General features: G+C 40.3%; 1 protein-coding gene across 3 annotated transcripts in view; it reads left to right on the top strand.

The window, feature by feature from the left end:
- Window positions 1-1,534, top strand: part of AARS1 (alanyl-tRNA synthetase 1) — a 127,294-nt gene extending 125,760 nt beyond the window's left edge. For all 3 annotated transcript variants that reach the window (XM_053702195.1, XM_053702212.1, XM_053702204.1), the window contains exon 21: window positions 709-1,534. In XM_053702195.1, the coding sequence (XP_053558170.1) occupies window positions 709-894 (186 nt within the window). In that variant the 3' untranslated portion in view covers window positions 895-1,534. The remainder of the gene's footprint in view (window positions 1-708) is intronic.
- Window positions 1,535-22,039: the final 20,505 nt, after the last annotated feature.

Here is a 22,039-nt window from a genome sequence, read left to right on the forward strand (position 1 = left end):
AATAAGCCCTTATGAAGCCCTTATTTACCATCGTAATAAAAATGGCTTACCGGATCCCATAGGGAAAAATGACAGCTTCCAGCATTACATCGTCTTGTTAGAATGTGTCATACCTCAAGCAGCAAGAGACTGCACACTGTTCCCCCAACTGAAGTTAATTGCTCTCAACAGTCCTGTGTGGAACAGCCATGGATTTTAGTTACGGTGCTAAAATCATTTTCCTCATACAAACAGAAATCTTCATCTCTTTTCTGTTTCTGAGTAAATAGTACATACCAGCACTATTTTAAAATAACAAACTCTTGATTGAATAATAAAAACTACAGTTAAACACTAAAAAACTCTAAGCCATCTCCGTGGAGATGTTGCCTGTACAACGGCAAAGAGAATGACTGGGGTAGGCGGAGCCTAGGAGGGATCATGTGACCAGCTTTGCTGGGCTCTTTGCCATTTCCTGTTGGGGAAGAGAATATCCCACAAGTAAGGATGACGCCGTGGACCGGACACACCTATGTTGGAGAAATATAAAATAACCATGTATCCGTGAAAATGGTTTAATAGTATTCATACTCCAAAATTGCTGTGAACCATTTTTGTGGTCACCATGGTAACCTAGCTTTTTAACATTTGTCGATCCCTGCCCTGTACAGCTGTTGAACTAATCTATAACAATTGTGTTCTATAACAAGTGTGTGTTCTGGGTTTTAGGAGACTGCAGACAAAGGTTTGAAGGCAAATGAGTGGGTGCAACAAGTGTCCGACCTTATGGATGGAAAGGGAGGTGGGAAGGAAACCTCTGCACAGGCCACTGGAAGAAATGTTGAATGTCTGTCTGAGGTGCTGAGACTTGCACAGGACTTTGCAAATCTTAAACTGGATTCTACAAAAAACTGAATCTTAAACCAATCTCATCAGTCTTCTTACTAATCCTCCAGAGGTGCCAGCCATTCACTGCATAGCAGTAAAGGATTTACTTATTACTTGAAGAAACTCTAACATTGAATAGGAGTAGCTGTCATTCCTGACAAGTTCTCCCCTACTCCTGTCCAAGCAAGATGCATAAAGGGATTATTTCTTGTTAACATGTTGTGGATATTAGCTGTAACATCATGTGGTGATATGTGATAAATAGTAAAGTAAAGCATCTGATAAGGACTGAGACGGATTAACTCCTTAGTACAAAAAGAACCTGAAATGTTGTACTTTGTCACTCTTAATAGTAATGTTTTTTTTTTATAGACATGCCTGTAACCACTGGAGTCTGGTATTGTTTATTCCATTGTCATGCCTGCTGCCTCCTAGGTATTAAACTGATGCATCCGTCACTTAGAATTGTAAGGCTGGGATGTAGCTGCTAACATTCCCTGCACTGCCTAGCAAAGCAAGGGTTAACAATTTAGGGTCCCAGGAAACCTGTTACTGCAAACAAAACTCAACTGATTAACTGTTTAATTTTATAGATAATAATTTGTTATTAAACATCATAAATGCACAGTGTTCAATACAAATAAATCTGGTACAAAGAAACACAAAAGCGGATAATATTCTTTCGTAATAAATAAATATAAAGTTTATAAGATTGGAATATTTCAAAATTGGAACCTTACTGTCGGTGTTCAACCAGAGACTAAAATGCTAATTACATTTAATGTACCTGCATACAAATAGGAGTGAAGCAAGTGTTCAGCCCTATAATACACATGCGTCTCAAATGCTAAATCTCATATCTCTATATATATATATATATATATATATCTTCATCTCCAAGTATGGGTCCTCTAGGAACAGCCACCTCCTAACAGAGGGATCCCAAGCTGCCACTCACGGATAATTATCAAGATGTTTGTTCGTTTAAAATATCCATTCGGTTTCAGTTCCAGCCGTAAACCTTTGTTAAATAGAACACACCAAAAGTTACGTATAATTATCAAGCTTTTTATTCCTATAAAATATTCATAACGTTTTGGGTGTTGAATTTGACAAAGGTTTATGGCTGGAACTGAAACGTATGGATATTTCTTTCCTATAGCATGGAGAGCCCACAACTTCATTCCAATTACTAGTGGGATATTCAACTCCTGGCCAGCAGGAGGAGCAAAGAGCTCCCCAGCAAAGCAGTTAAAGGGACACTATACACAAAAAAATTATTTCATGATTAAGGTAGAGAATACAATTTTAAACAACATTCCAATTTACTTCTATTATCTAATTTGCTTCATTCTTTAGATATCCTTTAATTAAGAAATAGCAATGCACATGGTGAGCCAATCACAGGAGGCATCTATGTGCAGGTACCAATCAGCAGCTACTAAGCATATCTAGATATGCTTTTCGGCAAAGAATATCAAGAGAAGGAAGTAAATTAGAAAGTTGTTTATAATTGTATGATCTTTCTAAATCATGGAAGAAAAAAATTGGGTTTCATGTCCCTTTAAGTGTAACTTCCCTTACCAATAATCCCCAGTCATTCTCTTTGCCTCTGTCAATGGAGGATGTGCGAAGATGGTGTCTGAAGATATATAATTCTTTTATGGATATTTTTACCTGCAAGCAAGGATTTGGGGTCTAGCTGTGTCCACGTCAATCTCTTTAGTAAGAGTAGTGGTGGCTTTTAGCAGTTAGAAGATGGCGAGGTAGTCTTCGTTTTACTATAAACACGTTTGCTTACCCCTTTGCAGAAAGCCAGGGTTGGTTACTCTGTTCTTTCTTTTACTACAGCTCCATGTCAGGGAGTGGAGCACCTGTTACACCTAAGTAGCTGTTATCTGCTCTGCAGCTGGATCCACAGGTAAGTGCCTTTTCCTTCTAGGTACTGAAGGACAGCACTTTAGAGGGACATAGTTATCCTTTATTTGGTTAAGGGTACGTTTTATGGGCCATTTTACTGGCACTTTATCTGTCAAGAGGTTAATGCCTCTTGTCATTAAATTTTAACATGAGAGACTTAAGACTTGGCTGAATGGTTATTAAGGGATTTTTACTTTTCCCTTTATTTATAGAGCAGATGGGCTATGGCAGAGAGGTTATGGAAGGAAAGGAATCTAAATGACCTTTTACTTTTAAGAGCTGTTTGTAATTAACGTGTGCTTGTAATGGCGCAGTTTCATTTTTTTTCAGCTGCTCATGTGACTTCCGCACTTCGTTATATCGGAGCGGAGCTTAGTGAGTCTAACAGTGTCAGCTTTGCGGCTTGTACTCGACGATTGGATCTGCCAAGAGGAAGGGATCTCTACAGGAGAGTCTAGTTTCCTCTTGCTAGTGGGTTATTCATTCTTGTCACGGTAGGAGCCTTAGGCAGTCTGAGGGTGATTTAAACTGTGACCGTTTTTTTTTTTCCCTTTGCCTTAAGGATATTAATTTTGTTTGTGAAAAAACATCTATTTTTGTGCTCTATCGTTCTGTGGGAACAATTTATTTTATTTCTAAATTTGTCATATTTATTGGTACCTGATGTCTGTAACTATGGACTCAGAACAGGAGCAGTCAATTTCTATGGATAAATGCTCACTATGTTTAGAGGCCCAAATTGTCCTGCCTACGCAATTTTGTTCCTCATGCTTAGCCAAGACTCTAAACTTTAAAGATAAATTACTCCCTTCTGAGCCAATTGTCTCTCAGGATAATGCTGTTCGGGATATGCCACAGCTATCGCCTCAAACGTCCCAAGCCTTAATGGTTTCACATGCAGTGCTCTGCGGTTCCTCTCAGCCACCTGGGAGTGTTTATTTGCCAGGAGATTTTGCTGCTCAGATAACTTCTGTGGTGTCTGCAGCTTTATCTGCTTTCCCTACTTCGGGTATGCGTAAGAGGAAATCTAAACACATTTCTACTAGTAAGGTTTCTGATCCCTCCAAATCTGTGCTAGTCAGTCTTTCCTAAATGTCTGATGAGGATACTTCGGTAGCTTCTGAAGGTGAGATCTCAGACTCTGACACAATGGGGGAGAAATCTTCTGAATCTGAAGAAGTTAATTTCAGATTTAAGCTTGAACATATCTGGTTACTTTTGAAGGAGGTTTTAGCTACTTTGGATGACTCTGAACCTTTGGTTGCTGTCAACCCTAAAAAGTCTACTAAACTTAATAGAGTTTATGATTCTCCCTCTTCTGTGGATGTTTTTGCTATTCCAGACAAGATGTCTGAAATTATAGCTTAGGAATGGGATAAGCCAGGGGTTCCTTCTTCCCCTTCCCCTGTTTTTAAAAAGATGTTCCCTGTTGCTGACTTCATTCGTGACTCATGGCGCACTGTGCCTAAAGTAGAGAGAGCCATCTCTACTCTAGCTAAAATAACTACTTTTCCTATTGAGGATGGTTGTTCCTTTTAAGGATCCAATGGATAAGAAGCTAGAGTCTTACTTAAAGAAAATGTACATCTATCAAGGATTACAGTGGCAACCTGCAGCAAGTATTGCTATGGTTGCAGGAGCAGCATCTCATTGGTGCGATGCCTTGTCTGATATCAGAAGGGACTACGATAGAGGAGATCCAAGATAGGATCAAGGCTCTTAAATTGGCCAATACCTTTATCTGCAATGCTAACATGCAGGCAATTAGACTTATATGGGTAAAACTTTATTTGGGCCTGGTTTGTCAGAAATTATTTCTGAAATTACGGGAGGAAAGGGATCTTTCCTTCCTCAGGACAAGAATAGACCCAAGGGTCACCAGAACTCTAATTTTCGCTCCTTTCATAACTTTAAAGGACCGAATTCTTCCTCCTCTTCTTCCAAACCAGAACAAGCCAAGACCTCTTGGAGGTCCAGTCATCCTTGGAGTAAGGGGAAGCAAAACAAGAAGCCTTTCACTGATTCTAAATCAGCATGAAGGGTCCACCCCTATCCAATTTTGGATAAAGTGGGGGGCAGGCTTTCTCTTTTTCGGCATGGCTGGATACGCAATGTCCCAGATCCGTGGGTTGTGGACATAATATCCCAGGGTTACAAAAAAGGATTCAAGTCTTGCCCTCCAAGGGGCAGGTTCCTCTTGTCAAGATTATCCACAAACCAGGCAGAGGGAGGCCTTCTTAAACTGTGTAGATAGAGGACCTATCCTCCCTGGTAGTAATTGTTCCAGTTCCTCTCGAGGAACAGGGTCAAGGATTCTATTCAAATCTCTTTGCGATTCCCAAAAAGGAGGGAACTTTCCGTCCCATCTTAGACTTAAAATGCCTCAACAAATTTCTCAGGGTTCAGTCCTTCAAGATGGAAACTATTTGTTCCATTCTTCCATTGGTTCAGGAAGGTCAGTTCATGACGACCATAGACCTGAAGGACGCGTATCTTCATGTTCTCATTCACAGGGATCATCAGCCGTTTCTGAGGTTTGCCTTTCTGGACAAACATTTCCAGTTTGTTGCACTTCCGTTTGGTCTGGCCATGGCTCCCAGAATATTCACAAAGGTTCTGGGGGCTCTATTGTTAGTGGTCAGATCCCAGGAATTGCAGTGGCGCCTTACCTAGACAACATTTTGGTACAGGTGTAATCTTTTCAACTGGCAAAATATCATACAGAGATGTTATTATCTTTTCAACGTTCCCACGGGTGGAAAGTGAATCTGGAAAAGAGTTCTCTAGTTCCAGCTACAAGAGTGTGTTTCCTAGGGACAATCATAGATTCCCTGTCCATGAAGATTTTCCTGACGAATGTCAGAAAATCCAAGCTTCTTGCTTTTCTCTCCAGTCTATTTGTCCATCAGTGGCTCAATGCATGGAGGTGATTGGTCTAATGGTTGCTTCCATGGACATCATTCCTTTTGCTCGGTTCCATCTGCAACTTTGCATGCTCAGTCAATGGAACGGAGACCATTCAGATTTATTGCAGAGGATAAATCTGGATCCCCTAACAAGAGACTCTTTCATGGTGGATGACACAGAAACCTCTGTCTCGGGGCACTTGCTTCCTGAGACCTTTCTGGGTGATTGTGACTACAGATGCAAGTCTGTTGGGCTGGGGAGCAGTCTGGGGCTCTCTTAAAAACTCAGGCCCTGTGGATTCAGGAGGAGTCTTCTCATATCATAAACATCTTAGAGTTGAGAACAAACTACAATTCCTTGACAGCTTGGCTTAATTGTCTTTAGTCCAGTTTATCAGATTCCAGTCGAACAACATTACCTCAGTGGCTTACATCAACCACTATGGAGGAACTCTGAGTTCCATGGCCATGAAGGAAGTGACTCGCATTCTGCAGTGGGCGGAAGTTCACAATTGTCTTCTATCTGCCATCCACATTCTAGGAGTGGACAACTAGAAGGCAGATTTTCTGAGCGACAGACTTTTCATCCCAGGGAGTGGGCTCTCCATCTGGAAGTGTTCTCTCAGATAACCCTCAGGTGGGGGTTCCAGAGTGGGATCTGATTGCGCCTCGTCAAAACGCCAAGCTTCCAAAGTACGGTTCAAGGTCAAGAGATCCTCAGGCCGCTCTGATAGACGCTCTAGCGGTTCTTTGGATCTTCTCTCTGGCATACCTGTTTCCTCAGTTTGCTCTCCTTCCACGAGTCATTGCTTGTATCAAACAGGAGAGAGCATCTGTAATTCTAATAGCTCCTGCATGGCCTCGGGGGATCTGGTTTGTGGATCTAGTGAGGATGTCATCTCTTCCATCTTGGAGGTTACCTCTGAGGAAAGACCTTCTAATTCAGGGTCCATTCCTCCATCCCAACCTAGATTCTCTGAAGCTGACTGCTTGGAGATTGAACGCCTAGTTTTATCTAGGCGTGGTTTTTCTGAGCCGGTCATTTAATACAATGCTCCAGGCTTGTAAACCTGTTACTCGCAGGATTTACCATAAGGTATGGCATAAAATACTTTTTATTGGTGCGAATCTAAGGGTTTCTCCTGAAGCCGGGTGAGGATTCCCTGGATTTATCCTTTCTTCAGGAGGGTCTGGAGAAAGGGTTGTCGGTCAGTGCAGATATCTGATCCTTCAGAGTACTATCTATTCTTTTGCCCAAACGCCTGGATGATTTGCCAGATGTTCAAGCTTTTGTTCAGGCCCTAGTCCGAATCAGGAACACTGTACATTTAGGTAGAACTTTTCAGCACAACAGGCATAAGTATTGCACGCCACCTAAGGACCACTGCCCAGGTCCCCAGTTCACAAATCAAAGGAAAAGCAGGCAGGTGACAGCAAATATAATATTCATTTATTAAGGAGGTAAAAAAAGGCAATGTTTTGGGATTAGTCTCCCTTATTCAAGGGACAGTTTACTCAAAAATGTTCTCCCCTTTAATTTGTTCCCAATGATCCACTTTACCTGCTGGAGTGTATTAAATTGTTTACAAGTAGCTCCTTTACCCTTATATTGGCATTTGAAATTGTTGATTTAGCATGTGGTATCCCCACCTATTCTGAAAGTTTGTGGCCGCGCGTACCAGCTATAGATAAGCTTTGTAAACACAGCCAGCAGAAGAAATTACACTCCCAGTGCGATAAAGCAGAGATAAGGCAATAAAATGTTGATTTTCCATTGTTCTCTCAAAGTACTGGTGATTGTTTTAAGGACAGATATAAGATAAAGAAGCAGGTATATGTGCACAATGTTATACAGTAATGAGATCTGATTATACCTACAAGCTCAACCCATTGTATTAGGTTGTGGCTTCAAAACACAAAATCAGAGCTTTAATATACACAAATAAGCCTTAAAAAGCTAATTTTCATACATTTTTTACTCTGCAGTTGGTAAAAAAAAGCAATTGTAAATACATTAAGGGAAAAACAATTTTACAGTAAACTGTCCCTTTCATGCCATACCTGATGCAAACCAACAAGTGACTTATATACATGTATACCACTAGGTGGCGCTCAAGTACAATTAACTCTTTCTTATCTAACACATTAACTTACTCATTAGTTTAACTTTCATTTATACATTTCCTATTATGTATACATAGCAGCAGAGTAACCATAATTAATTAAATTACTAATTTCTTAACCAACATTCACTTTATCATAGAATGACAACAATAAATTTTAATTTTCTTCTCAATAGTATTAATCATAAAAATACTGTAAGGTCCCAGTCCTTATTTAACCCCTTGGGTTCTAGACACTCCAATTCATATATCCAGTATGCTTCTTTTTGTTTTAATAGAATTTCTCTATCCCCTCCTCTACGTGGAATGTCTACTTTATCAATTATTTGAAATTTCAATTGACTTATAGAATGGTTAGCTTTTATAAAATGGGCGGCTAGAGGAGCTTTTACATTACCGGTCCTAATATTGCTCTTATGTTCAATTATTCTTTCCTTAGCGGGCCTGGTAGACTCCCCTATGTAGACCCCCCCACATGGACATTTAATCATGTATATTATGAAAGTAGTCGAGCATGTAAAATAACCTTTTATGTTATATTTTTTGCCAGTATGAGGGTGATAGAAAATTGACCCTTTACTCATGTTGCTACAACATGAACACCCTAGACAGGGGTAACAACCGGTATTTTTTGTAGTGATATAACTAGGTCTGTTTTCAGTGCTAGGACCAATGTCAGCTCTAACCAATTTATTTTGAATGTTACTACTCCTCTTAAAGGCAGACATAGGGGGACTCTGAAATTCTATTACAGATGGATTACAGTCAGACAAAATATTCCAGTGCTTCCTAATAATGCGCTGTATTTCATTGCTCTGTGCATTATATTCTGTTATAAAAATAAGTCTATCCTTCTGGTTATCTTCCTTCTTAGCTCTGTCCTTTGGATGCAATAAATTTAGTCTTGGAATTGATTTTACAATTTCAATTTCTTTTGTTATAAGACTTTTAGGATAATCCCTTTCCAGGAATCTCTCTCCCATCTCTGTCAATCTTTTATTCAGTATTTTCTCATCAGAGACAATTTTGCGCACTCGCACCATTTGACTGTGGGGTAGAGATTTCAGGAGTGAAGGCGGATGAGCACTTTCAAAGCGCAAAAGACTGTTTCGGTCAGTTTTTTTCTTAAATAGATCAGTTTTAAATTGGTTGTCTGATTTAATTACTCTCACGTCCAGGAAGTCAATAACCTCCTCACTCCAAGTCAATTTCAATTTTATATACCTTGATGATGAATTTAAATCATTCACAAACCTTTCAAGGGTTCCAACGTCGCCCCACCAGATGCCGAAAATATCGTCAATATACCGCCACCAGGTGGCGCCATATTGAACAAATAATTCTTTAGAAAAAACATACTTTTCCTCATAGAGGTTCATAAAAATATTCGCATAATTTGGGGCGACGTTGGAACCCATGGCAGTACCTTGGAGTTGGAGGAAACTGTCGTCCTGGAAGAGACAGTAATTTCCACATAGTATAATTGTCAGAAGCTGGACAAAAAAAATCTATTTGTGCAGAAGTATATTGATTGCCATTCCTTAATGCATTTTCTACAGCATCAATGCCACTTGAATGTTTTATATTAGTGTAGAGACTCTCTACATCTAAGCTAAACATAATACATTTACTGCTCGGGAGGTCTAGGGAGTCTAATTTACATAAAAAATCATTGGTATCTTTAATAAAGGAGCTGGAGCGTTCAACATAGGGGCCTAAGATCTTATCCAGAAATATTGAAATGTTTGTAAAGATTGAATTAGTACTTGCAACAATAGGGCGTCCTGGAGGGTTTTTTATATCCTTATGTACTTTGGGTAGAACATACATTACAGGTATATATGGATTATCCACCTGCAGAAAAGAAACAACATCCTTACCTATTATCCCTCTATTTTCTGCTTTTGAAATAATCATTTTAATTTCTTTTTGTAATTTAAACACAGGGTTATGGTTAAGTTTTTTTATATACTGCCTCATTGTTCAATTGGTTCTTAATTTCATCAATATAAGCATTTTTATCTAACACCACTGTTGCTCCTCCCTTGTCCGCTCTTTTTAAAATAATTTCAGGGTGTTCTTGCAAATTCTTTAAGGCTAAATGGTGATCAACTGTCATGTTAGTACCCATCTGTTTATAGTTATTCCCATTTTTTCTATACTTTTCAACTTTTGTTTGTAATTTTGAAATATCCCTCTGAACTAGAGTTGTAAAAGTCCCTATACTGTGGTTATTTACATTAGGGTTATATTTACTTTTCTTTCTTAACCCAAGTTGTTTTAAATGGATCGTTGGATTCTCATTATTTATATTTACATTTTCAGCCCAATTCAAAGTCTTTAACTTCAAAGTTCTTATAAATCTATACAGGTCTTTTTGCAGCTGAAAGAAGTTACAGTTTTTTACTGGACAGAATGATAGACCTTTGTTTAACAGTTCTAGTTCAGAATTAGAGAGTTCATGTTTGGAAATATTGATAACATTCTTATATGTCTCTAGTGGGGTAGATGTCGACATGACAGTTTCAACACCATTGCTTACCCCCGGTAACCGGATCTCATCCCGTTCATCATCATGGTGGTTCCCATTTAGTGTCCTCGCCTTGAGCGTAATTGCCGTGTTGCCTTCTTCTTTGTTTCTTTTGAGTTGCCGCCGGTGCTTGCGTCCGCCCCGTCTCTGTCTGGATCTGACTCCCCTGGTGATGAATCCTGCGACTCTGTGCTACTGCCGCTTTGCGTCGGCCCATGGCTCTGACGTCTCCTAGTGCGCAGCGTGTATCTCCGTTGGGCGCCCTCTGGGTCATAGCGCCATCTGTACACTTTACCAGTGGAGTAGTCTGATTCATCCCGGGCGAATTTTGTGCGTTTTCTCTCCTCTATTACCTTCTTCAACTCTGCAATTTTCGTGTTGGTGTCCTGCAATATTTTCTCCAACTCAGCTGTTGGTAAGTTTTTTCTCAGGCTATTTTCCATTTCAGACAGTTTGACATTTTGCTCTTCAATTTCCTTATTCAGACACTCTACCGTTAGGACAATGATGTCCATTGAACATTTGTTCAATATATATTCAAAGCGGTTACAGTAATCCTGGTTATCCTTCATCAATGTGGGTCTTGCTCCCATCCTCAGGCCCCTTGGGATTCGCTTAACCCGGTGATATTCCGCCAGGGTGTTTGCATGCAGGTTAAAGGCCAGGTTCTTTTTAGACAACTTTTCATATTCCTGAGTTGTATGTTCAGACGGGGCTACCTTCAAAAAGTCTCTTGACCCTTTTGTTAGAGTGGTTATTCTTGCTGCTTCTAGTTCAGAGTAAGAAAATGTGATACAGGTATCTTGTTTCTCCTCCATTCTGAAAGCCAGGTGCACGAAAACAGGCAGGAACACTGTAATTTTAGGTAGAACTTTTCAGCACAACAGGCATAAGTATTGCACGCCACCTAAGGACCACTGCCCAGGTCCCCAGTTCACAAATCAAAGGAAAAGCAGGCAGGTGACAGCAAATATAATATTCATTTATTAAGGAGGTAAAAAAAGGCAACGTTTCGGGATTAGTACAGATGGCGCTATGACCCAGAGGGCGCCCAACGGAGATACACGCTGCGCACTAGGAGACGTCAGAGCAGTAATGTGCGGTGACTTCAGAGGCTGGTGAGGCAGTGGCTAGGAATCGGATACGCCTTCATTCTTTAGATATCCTTTGTTGAAGAAATAGCAATTGCACATGGGCGAGCCAATATCTATATGCAGCCACCAATCAGTATCTACTGAGCATATTTAGATATGATTTTCAACAAAGGATATCTGATTTTCTTCATTCTTTTGATATCCTTTGTTGAAAAGCATATCTAAATATGCTCAGTAGCTACTGAGCATATTTAGATATGAATTTCAACATTCTTTTGATATCCTTTGTTGAAAAACATATCTAAATATGCTCAGTAGCTACTGAGCATATTTAGATATGAATTTCAACAAAGGATATCTGGTTTTCTTCATTCTTTCGATATCCTTTGTTGAAAATTATATCTAAATATGCTCAGTAGCTACTAAGCATATTTAGATATGATTTTTCAACAAAGGATATCGAAAGAATGAAGAAAACCAGATATCCTTTGTTGAAATTCATATCTAAATATGCTCAGTAGCTACTAAGCATATTTAGATATGCTTTTTAACAAAGGATATCAAAAGAATGAAATAAATCAGCTATTAGATGTAAATTGGAAAGTTATTTAAAATTGCATGCTCTTTCTAAATCATGAAAGAAAACATATGGGTTTCATCTCCCTTTCAATGGTGTCTTGGAAAACTGGTCAACTTAGTAAACATCTGATTTTAGTCTAAAGGATTGTAACAGAAACTCTTGCCAGATAACAAAATGCTTGCTCTGATTATGAGATCTAGAAATCCAGGCCCATTAAAATATGTTTCAAACATACTTTTTACTTCAATGCTGCAAATTATGCTTATAGATTCCTTCATTATTCAGTAAATATAAAAATGTTGTGAACCAGTGGCAGCTGGTGAACAGGTATAGGCACAGACAAAGGCTGTGGTGGACATTTTACAAAGTAAAGACCGTAGTGAAGGACAACAAGGTCACTATTTATACAAATGAAAAAATAAGAGTGCATGGTCTTACCTTCTCAGAGACAGCAATTTCTCCACTTTCTATGATGATAATGAAATTTTTCTGCAAGTCCCTTTGAAATTAAAATGTAAAATTAGGCATTTAAACTAAAGCATTGTTTCTCAACGGAAGTCCTCAAGTACCCCAAAAGACCAGGCTTTCATTATAGCCGAACCAGTGCTGCATTGGTGAAATAATCAGCTGATGGTTGATAGCAGGTTAGAAAACAATCCATCCATGGTATTACTGCTGCTAAGCTGAGCACTTCAATTGTGCACTGGTTCATCTATAATGAAAACCTGGTCTGTTGAGGCTACTTGAGGGCCACGGTTAAGAAACATTGCACTAAAGCACCAGTTCAACTGCAATCTGTTGACCTTGAGAATAAAGCTTTTTTTTAAAGTTTGATCATATATTGCAATACCAGAATATGGTATTGCAAATTAACTTTAGAGAAAAGAAAAAAAACATTTTGTTATGTTTAAAATAGGTCTTTAATAACTTATATTATAAAACATCTAACAAATATTAACATATTAACAATCAAAACTTTTTTACTGTGACTGGTCTTGTTCATTTCCCTCATTTGTAGACAAGGTCAATCCTTCTATCTTTTTTAACAAAATTTTCAATAACTTTATTAAGAAAATCTTCACAGTTTTTTTCATGCAACTGTACCAGTCTTTCTCTCTCAATTGCTAAAACAGCCAAAGAGGAAAGTCGTCCTTGACTGGTCCGATTCCTGCTATGTGTTTTTATGCGCTTTAAAGCAGAGAAGGACCTCTCAACAGAGGCCGTTGTAGCTGGTATCGTGAGAACCAGCTTCAGTAATTTCACTGCCTCTGGAACAGTCTTCATGAGATCGTTCTTGGCCAAAAAGTTGATTAGATCTGTAGGTGATTTGCAATCATTTCTCACCATTTCAGAACTATAAAATCCAATTAGATCATATTTTAATCGAACTAATTCAAAGTATTTGCCATATCTTGATAGGTTCTGCAGTTTTTGGTCATCAATATGTTTGTACATCTCTAGCAATTTAGTGCAATCGACCAAACAAAGGAATTCTAGCTCAGCAAAATGGTCAAACCGAGCTTTCATTTGAACGTTTACATTGTCCATAATGTTGTAAAACAACCTTCTCCTCACATCTTTTATTGGCTGTTTACTCCTTACATTGTCTGTCAGCCCCATTCTGATGCAATCCGCCTCAAATGTACCATACAAATTGTCAAACTCTTGTCTGTGATTTTCAAGAAATTTCATGGTAACAGCAATTCTCCGACAGCAGAATCCAACATCCATCACTTTACTCTGCAGCAATCGAAAGAGTGCGTCAGTTTGTATGAAAATGGCCTCATATGTCATAAGCAAGAAGCAGGTTGATGCTTTATTCAGAAAGAAGTAATATCCTTCAGACATCATCAAGGTCTCATGATCCCAACCATCTGGATTTTCTCTGAGAAACAGGAATATAGCACGTATATCACTTTGATACATGTTGACCGTCTGCACTAGTATGGAATTTGAACTCCATCTGGTGGGTGCTGCTCTCGGTAAACGTCTCTTCACCATATCGTCCAGTAGGTGGGTGCACTTTGTCGATTTACTGAAAAACGTGGCCATTCCCTCAAGTGTAGAAAAAATTACTTTACACTCTTCTATAGATTTCGCTGAATTAGAGAGCACCAGGTTTAACTTGTGTGCATAACAATGAATAAAAGTTGCTTCAGGTACTTTTTCTTTAATCTTTGCTTGCACCCCATTAATAGCTGATGCCATCACAGAGGCTCCGTCGTAAGTCTGAGCTACCAGCTTTTCAAGACAATTATATTTCTCCAACACTCCCAATACATAGTCTGCAATAGCTGGTGCTCGTCTGTCAACCACTTCATCAAATCCTAAGAACGCCTCCTTCACAATTATCTCACTGTTCAGCTCACTTTTAGCCACATAACGCAAAATTACAGAGATTTGTGTTATGTTTGTAACATCGGTTGTCTCGTCTACTTCAACAGCAACAAAGGGGGCTGCATTAATCTCCTTTCTTATATCATCTCTTACTATATCAGCTACTGCTTCGATTAAGTCATTCTGCATTCTATTTGAACATCCAGAAAACACAGTGGATGTTTGCAAATGTCTTGCAAAAGTTGCATCTTTCCATGCAAACATATGCAATAGCTCCACATAGTTGCCACGATTAGAGGACTTTGCACCCTCCTCGTTACCACGGAATGCTATTTCCTGTTTGCCTAGATAGAAGGTTGCTTGAATAAGGTTTTTTAAAATCTCATGGTTTTCAGTCACTTTCGCATTGTGGTTGATGATATCTAATCTCCGCTGTTCATTTAAAGAAGTATCTATCCTTCTCGCTGATCCAAAGGTTTTCCAAGCAAATTGGTTTTGAATGTGACTGGTCGATTTCTCATGTTTGTTAGTGCCCCTTGATAGATTTTTTAAATCTCCAAATCCAGCATTTGTCCAAACATTATCTGTAGTGGAGAATAAAATACATGGAAAGCAGTATAGGCGATTCTTTGTAGCACAGCCACACAGCCATTCTTTCCTTTGATACCATTCAATTTGGAATGTACGTGTCATTGTTTTGTCCTTTTGAAGTAAGTCCTTCAGCTCAGGCATTGGTCTTCCTTTATTTATTACTTCAATTTTTGAGGGGAAGTCCAATCTTGAGAAATTTCTAAGGTTGGATATAGTGTTTTCCATTTTCCAAAAATTAGAATACTGAACACCTGGAAACAGAGAAAAAAAATGAGAGAAATCAGAAGGAGAGAACTAGAGTTAATCAAAGTAAATCTAAAAATAAACATATTGTGTAAAAAACAACAAACAACTTACTTGCTTTCTTGCATAATGAACATCTAGATATGCTCTGTGTAGTGTAGCCCTGTCCTTATTGCGATATGGGAGCTGATATCTTTTAAACTGCAGTCAGATCCTGAATAACTATCTACGCGAATGCGCAACAACTGGCACATCAAAACGAGGTCAAGGTCAAAAGGAATTTGAATAAACTACATTAAGAAACACTAACATGGATAAACATATGTAGACTGTCATATACAATAGCATATGAGTTTCGTTAGTGGGAACGTACAGGTTTCAGTAGATATATTTTCACTAACGTCAAAACCACCACAAAAATATTTTTTTTCCTTTACACATATCTCTGTCACAATTACTCATTAATATTTTAAAAAAATAACCTCATTATGGGGTAAAGAAAAACACACAAACCTAGCTTTCAACCCTCAAAACTTTATTAATACCAAAGAAGGTATCTGCCATTAAAGGGACAATAAACTACTTGTTCTTACAAGACATTTCTTTTTGGTTGCTAAAGAATAACATATTAGTATAGTCTTAAAAAGACACAAAACACAGTCATGTATGCTCATGATTCAGACTGAGCAGCAATTCTAAACAACTTCACAATTATTTTTATAACATTTGCTTCATTCTGTTAGTATCCTTTATTGAACAAATAGAAATGCACAACTAGGAGCTAGCTGCACACATCAGGTGAGCAGTTTTGATGATGTGTTTAACCTCTCTCTGCATGGTTTAATAGCAAATCCACAAAAGAAATAAAATCTTTGAAGAGATTCGTCTGGTATTAAGTTTAAAGGGACATTTCATCCCAAAATTTTCTACAATTTACATAGTTCCTAATAATCCATTTCTCCAACATAGGTGTGTCCGGTCCACGGCGTCATCCTTACTTGTGGGATATTCTCTTCCCCAACAGGAAATGGCAAAGAGCCCAGCAAAGCTGGTCACATGATCCCTCCTAGGCTCCGCCTACCCCAGTCATTCTCTTTGCCGTTGTACAGGCAACATCTCCACGGAGATGGCTTAGAGTTTTTTAGTGTTTAACTGTAGTTTTTATTATTCAATCAAGAGTTTGTTTTTTTAAAATAGTGCTGGTATGTACTATTTACTCAGAAACAGAAAAGAGATGAAGATTTCTGTTTGTATGAGGAAAATGATTTTAGCAACCGTTACTAAAATCCATGGCTGTTCCACACAGGACTGTTGAGAGGAATTAACTTCAGTTGGGGGAACAGGGAGCAGTCTCTTGCTGCTTGAGGTATGACACATTCTAACAAGACGATGTAATGCTGGAAGCTGTCATTTTCCCTATGGGATCCGGTAAGCCATGTTTATTAAGATAGTTAATAAGGGCTTCACAAGGGCTTATTAAGACTGTAGACTTTTTCTGGGCTAAATCGATTCATTATTAACACATATTTAGCCTTGAGGAATCATTTAATCTGGGTATTTTGATAAGATTATATCGGCAGGCACTGTTTTAGACACCTTATTCTTAGGGGCTTTCCCAAATCATAGGCAGAGCCTCATTTTCGCGCCGGTGTTGCGCACTTGTTTTTGAGAGGCATGACATGCAGTCGCATGTGTGAGGAGCTCTGATACATAGAAAAGACTTTCTGAAGGCGTCATTTGGTATCGTATTCCCCTTTGGGCTTGGTTGGGTCTCAGCAAAGCAGATACCAGGGACTGTAAAGGGGTTAAAGTTAAAAACGGCTCCGGTTCCGTTATTTTAAGGGTTAAAGCTTCCAAATTTGGTGTGCAATACTTTTAAGGCTTTAAGACACGGTGGTGAAATTTTGGTGAATTTTGAACAATTCCTTCATATTTTTTCGCAATTGCAGTAATAAAGTGTGTTCAGTTTAAAATTTAAAGTGACAGTAACGGTTTTATTTTAAAACGTTTTTTGTACTTTGTTATCAAGTTTATGCCTGTTTAACATGTCTGAACTACCAGATAGACTGTGTTCTGAATGTGGGGAAGCCAGAGTTCCTTCTCATTTAAATAAATGTGATTTATGTGACAATGACAATGATGCCCAAGATGATTCCTCAAGTGAGGGGAGTAAGCATGGTACTGCATCATTCCCTCCTTCGTCTACACGAGTCTTGCCCACTCAGGAGGCCCCTAGTACATCTAGCGCGCCAATACTCCTTACTATGCAACAATTAACGGCTGTAATGGATAATTCTGTCAAAAACATTTTAGCCAAAATGCACACTTATCAGCGTAAGCGCGACTGCTCTGTTTTAGATACTGAAGAGCATGACGACGCTGATAATAATGGTTCTGAAGGGCCCCTAAACCAGTCTGATGGGGCCAGGGAGGTTTTGTCTGAGGGAGAAATTACTGATTCAGGGAACATTTCTCAACAAGCTGAACCTGATGTGATTACGTTTAAATTTAAGTTGGAACATCTCCGCATTCTGCTTAAGGAGGTATTATCCACTCTGGATGATTGTGACAAGTTGGTCATCCCAGAGAAACTATGTAAAATGGACAAGTTCCTAGAGGTCCCGGGGCTCCCAGAAGCTTTTCCTATACCCAAGCGGGTGGCGGACATTGTAAATAAAGAATGGGAAAGGCCCGGTATTCCTTTCGTCCCTCCCCCCATATTTAAAAAATTGTTTCCTATGGTCGACCCCAGAAAGGACTTATGGCAGACAGTCCCCAAGGTCGAGGGAGCGGTTTCCACTTTAAACAAACGCACCACTATACCCATAGAAGATAGTTGTGCTTTCAAAGATCCTATGGATAAAAAATTAGAAGGTTTACTTAAAAAGATGTTTGTTCAGCAGGGTTACCTTCTACAACCAATTTCATGCATTGTCCCTGTCGCTACAGCCGCGTGTTTCTGGTTCGATGAGCTGGTAAAGGCGGTCGATAGTGATTCTCCTCCTTATGAGGAGATTATGGACAGAATCAATGCTCTCAAATTGGCTAATTCTTTCACCCTAGACGCCACTTTGCAATTGGCTAGGTTAGCGGCTAAGAATTCTGGGTTTGCTATTGTGGCGCGCAGAGCGCTTTGGTTGAAATCTTGGTCAGCTGATGCGTCTTCCAAGAACAAGCTACTTAACATTCCTTTCAAGGGGAAAACGCTGTTTGGCCCTGACTTGAAAGAGATTATCTCTGATATCACTGGGGGTAAGGGCCACGCCCTTCCTCAGGATCGGCCTTTCAAGGCCAAAAATAAACCTAATTTTCGTCCCTTTCGTAGAAATGGACCAGCCCAAAGTGCTACGTCCTCTAAGCAAGAGGGTAATACTTCTCAAGCCAAGCCAGCTTGGAGACCAATGCAAGGCTGGAACAAGGGAAAGCAGGCCAAGAAACCTGCCACTGCTACCAAGACAGCATGAAATGTTGGCCCCCGATCCGGGACCGGATCTGGTGGGGGGCAGACTCTCTCTCTTCGCTCAGGCTTGGGCAAGAGATGTTCTGGATCCTTGGGCGCTAGAAATAGTCTCCCAAGGTTATCTTCTGGAATTCAAGGGGCTTCCCCCAAGGGGGAGGTTCCACAGGTCTCAGTTGTCTTCAGACCACATAAAAAGACAGGCATTCTTACGTTGTGTAGAAGACCTGTTAAAAATGGGAGTGATTCATCCTGTTCCATTAGGAGAACAAGGGATGGGGTTCTACTCCAATCTGTTCATAGTTCCCAAAAAAGAGGGAACGTTCAGACCAATCTTAGATCTCAAGATCTTAAACAAGTTTCTCAAGGTTCCATCGTTCAAAATGGAAACCATTCGAACAATTCTTCCTTCCATCCAGGAAGGTCAATTCATGACCACGGTGGATTTAAAGGATGCGTATCTACATATTCCTATCCACAAGGAACATCAACGGTTCCTAAGGTTCGCATTCCTGGACAAGCATTACCAGTTCGTGGCGCTTCCTTTCGGATTAGCCACTGCTCCAAGGATTTTCACAAAGGTACTAGGGTCCCTTCTAGCTGTGCTAAGACCAAGGGGCATTGCTGTAGTACCTTACTTGGACGACATTCTGATTCAAGCGTCGTCCCTTCCTCAAGCAAAGGCTCACACGGACATCGTCCTGGCCTTTCTCAGATCTCATGGATGGAAAGTGAACGTGGAAAAGAGTTCTCTGTCTCCGTCAACAAGGGTTCCCTTCTTGGGAACAATAATAGACTCCTTAGAAATGAGGATTTTTCTGACAGAGGCCAGAAAAACAAAACTTCTAGACTCTTGTCGGATACTTCATTCCGTTCCTCTTCCTTCCATAGCGCAGTGCATGGAAGTGATAGGTTTGATGGTAGCGGCGATGGACATAGTTCCTTTTGCGCGCATTCATCTAAGACCATTACAACTGTGCATGCTCAGTCAGTGGAATGGGGACTATACAAACTTGTCTCCGAGGATACAAGTAAATCAGAGGACCAGAGACTCACTCCGTTGGTGGCTGTCCCTGGACAACCTGTCACAAGGGATGACCTTCCGCAGACCAGAGTGGGTCATTGTCACGACCGACGCCAGTCTGATGGGCTGGGGCGCGGTCTGGGGATCCCTGAAAGCTCAGGGTCTTTGGTCTCGGGAAGAATCTCTTCTACCGATAAATATTCTGGAACTGAGAGCGATATTCAATGCTCTCAAGGCTTGGCCTCAGCTAGCGAGGGCCAAGTTCATACGGTTTCAATCAGACAACATGACAACTGTTGCGTACATCAACCATCAGGGGGGGAACAAGGAGTTCCCTGGCGATGGAAGAAGTGACCAAAATCATTCTATGGGCGGAGTCTCACTCCTGCCACCTGTCTGCTATCCACATCCCAGGAGTGGAAAATTGGGAAGCGGATTTTCTGAGTCGTCAGACATTGCATCCGGGGGAGTGGGAACTCCATCCGGAAATCTTTGCCCAAGTCACTCAACTGTGGGGCATTCCAGACATGGATCTGATGGCCTCTCGTCAGAACTTCAAAGTTCCTTGCTACGGGTCCAGATCCAGGGATCCCAAGGCGGCTCTAGTGGATGCACTAGTAGCACCTTGGACCTTCAAACTAGCTTATGTATTCCCGCCGTTTCCTCTCATCCCCAGGCTGGTAGCCAGGATCAATCAGGAAAGGGCGTCGGTGATTTTGATAGCTCCTGCGTGGCCACGCAGGACTTGGTATGCAGATCTGGTGAATATGTCATCGGCTCCACCATGGAAGCTACCTTTGAGACGAGACCTTCTTGTTCAAGGTCCGTTCGAACATCCGAATCTGGTCTCACTCCAGCTGACTGCTTGGAGATTGAACGCTTGATCTTATCGAAGCGAGGGTTCTCAGATTCTGTTATCGATACTCTTGTTCAGGCCAGAAAGCCTGTAACTAGAAAGATTTACCACAAAATTTGGAAAAAATATATCTGTTGGTGTGAATCTAAAGGATTCCCTTGGGACAAGGTTAAGATTCCTAAGATTCTATCCTTCCTTCAAGAAGGATTGGAAAAAGGATTATCTGCAAGTTCCCTGAAGGGACAGATTTCTGCCTTGTCTGTGTTACTTCACAAAAAGCTGGCAGCTGTGCCAGATGTTCAAGCCTTTGTTCAGGCTCTGGTTAGAATCAAGCCTGTTTACAAACCTTTGACTCCTCCTTGGAGTCTCAACTTAGTTCTTTCAGTTCTTCAGGGGGTTCCGTTTGAACCCTTACATTCCGTTGATATTAAGTTATTATCTTGGAAAGTTTTGTTTTTGGTTGCAATTTCTTCTGCTAGAAGAGTTTCAGAATTATCTGCTCTGCAGTGTTCTCCTCCTTATCTGGTGTTCCATGCAGATAAGGTGGTTCTACGTACTAAACCTGGTTTTCTTCCAAAAGTTGTTTCTAACAAAAACATTAACCAGGAGATTATCGTACCTTCTCTGTGTCCGAAACCAGTTTCGAAGAAGGAACGTTTGTTGCACAATTTGGATGTTGTTCGCGCTCTAAAATTCTATTTAGATGCTACAAAGGATTTTAGACAAACATCTTCCTTGTTTGTTGTTTATTCCGGTAAAAGGAGAGGTCAAAAAGCAACTTCTACCTCTCTCTCTTTTTGGATTAAAAGCATCATCAGATTGGCTTACGAGACTGCCGGACGGCAGCCTCCCGAAAGAATCACAGCTCATTCCACTAGGGCTGTGGCTTCCACATGGGCCTTCAAGAACGAGGCTTCTGTTGATCAGATATGTAGGGCAGCGACTTGGTCTTCACTGCACACTTTTACCAAATTTTACAAGTTTGATACTTTTGCTTCTTCTGAGGCTATTTTTGGGAGAAAGGTTTTGCAAGCCGTGGTGCCTTCCATCTAGGTGACCTGATTTGCTCCCTCCCATCATCCGTGTCCTAAAGCTTTGGTATTGGTTCCCACAAGTAAGGATGACGCCGTGGACCGGACACACCTATGTTGGAGAAAACAGAATTTATGTTTACCTGATAAATTACTTTCTCCAACGGTGTGTCCGGTCCACGGCCCGCCCTGGTTTTTTAATCAGGTCTGATAATTTATTTTCTTTAACTACAGTCACCACGGTATCATATGGTTTCTCCTATGCAAATATTCCTCCTTAACGTCGGTCGAATGACTGGGGTAGGCGGAGCCTAGGAGGGATCATGTGACCAGCTTTGCTGGGCTCTTTGCCATTTCCTGTTGGGGAAGAGAATATCCCACAAGTAAGGATGACGCCGTGGACCGGACACACCGTTGGAGAAAGTAATTTATCAGGTAAACATAAATTCTGTTTTTTCAACTATAGTGTATTAAACTGTT

Source organism: Bombina bombina, chromosome 1 (genome assembly GCF_027579735.1).
Source record: "Bombina bombina isolate aBomBom1 chromosome 1, aBomBom1.pri, whole genome shotgun sequence".
Classification (NCBI taxonomy): domain Eukaryota; kingdom Metazoa; phylum Chordata; class Amphibia; order Anura; family Bombinatoridae; genus Bombina; species Bombina bombina.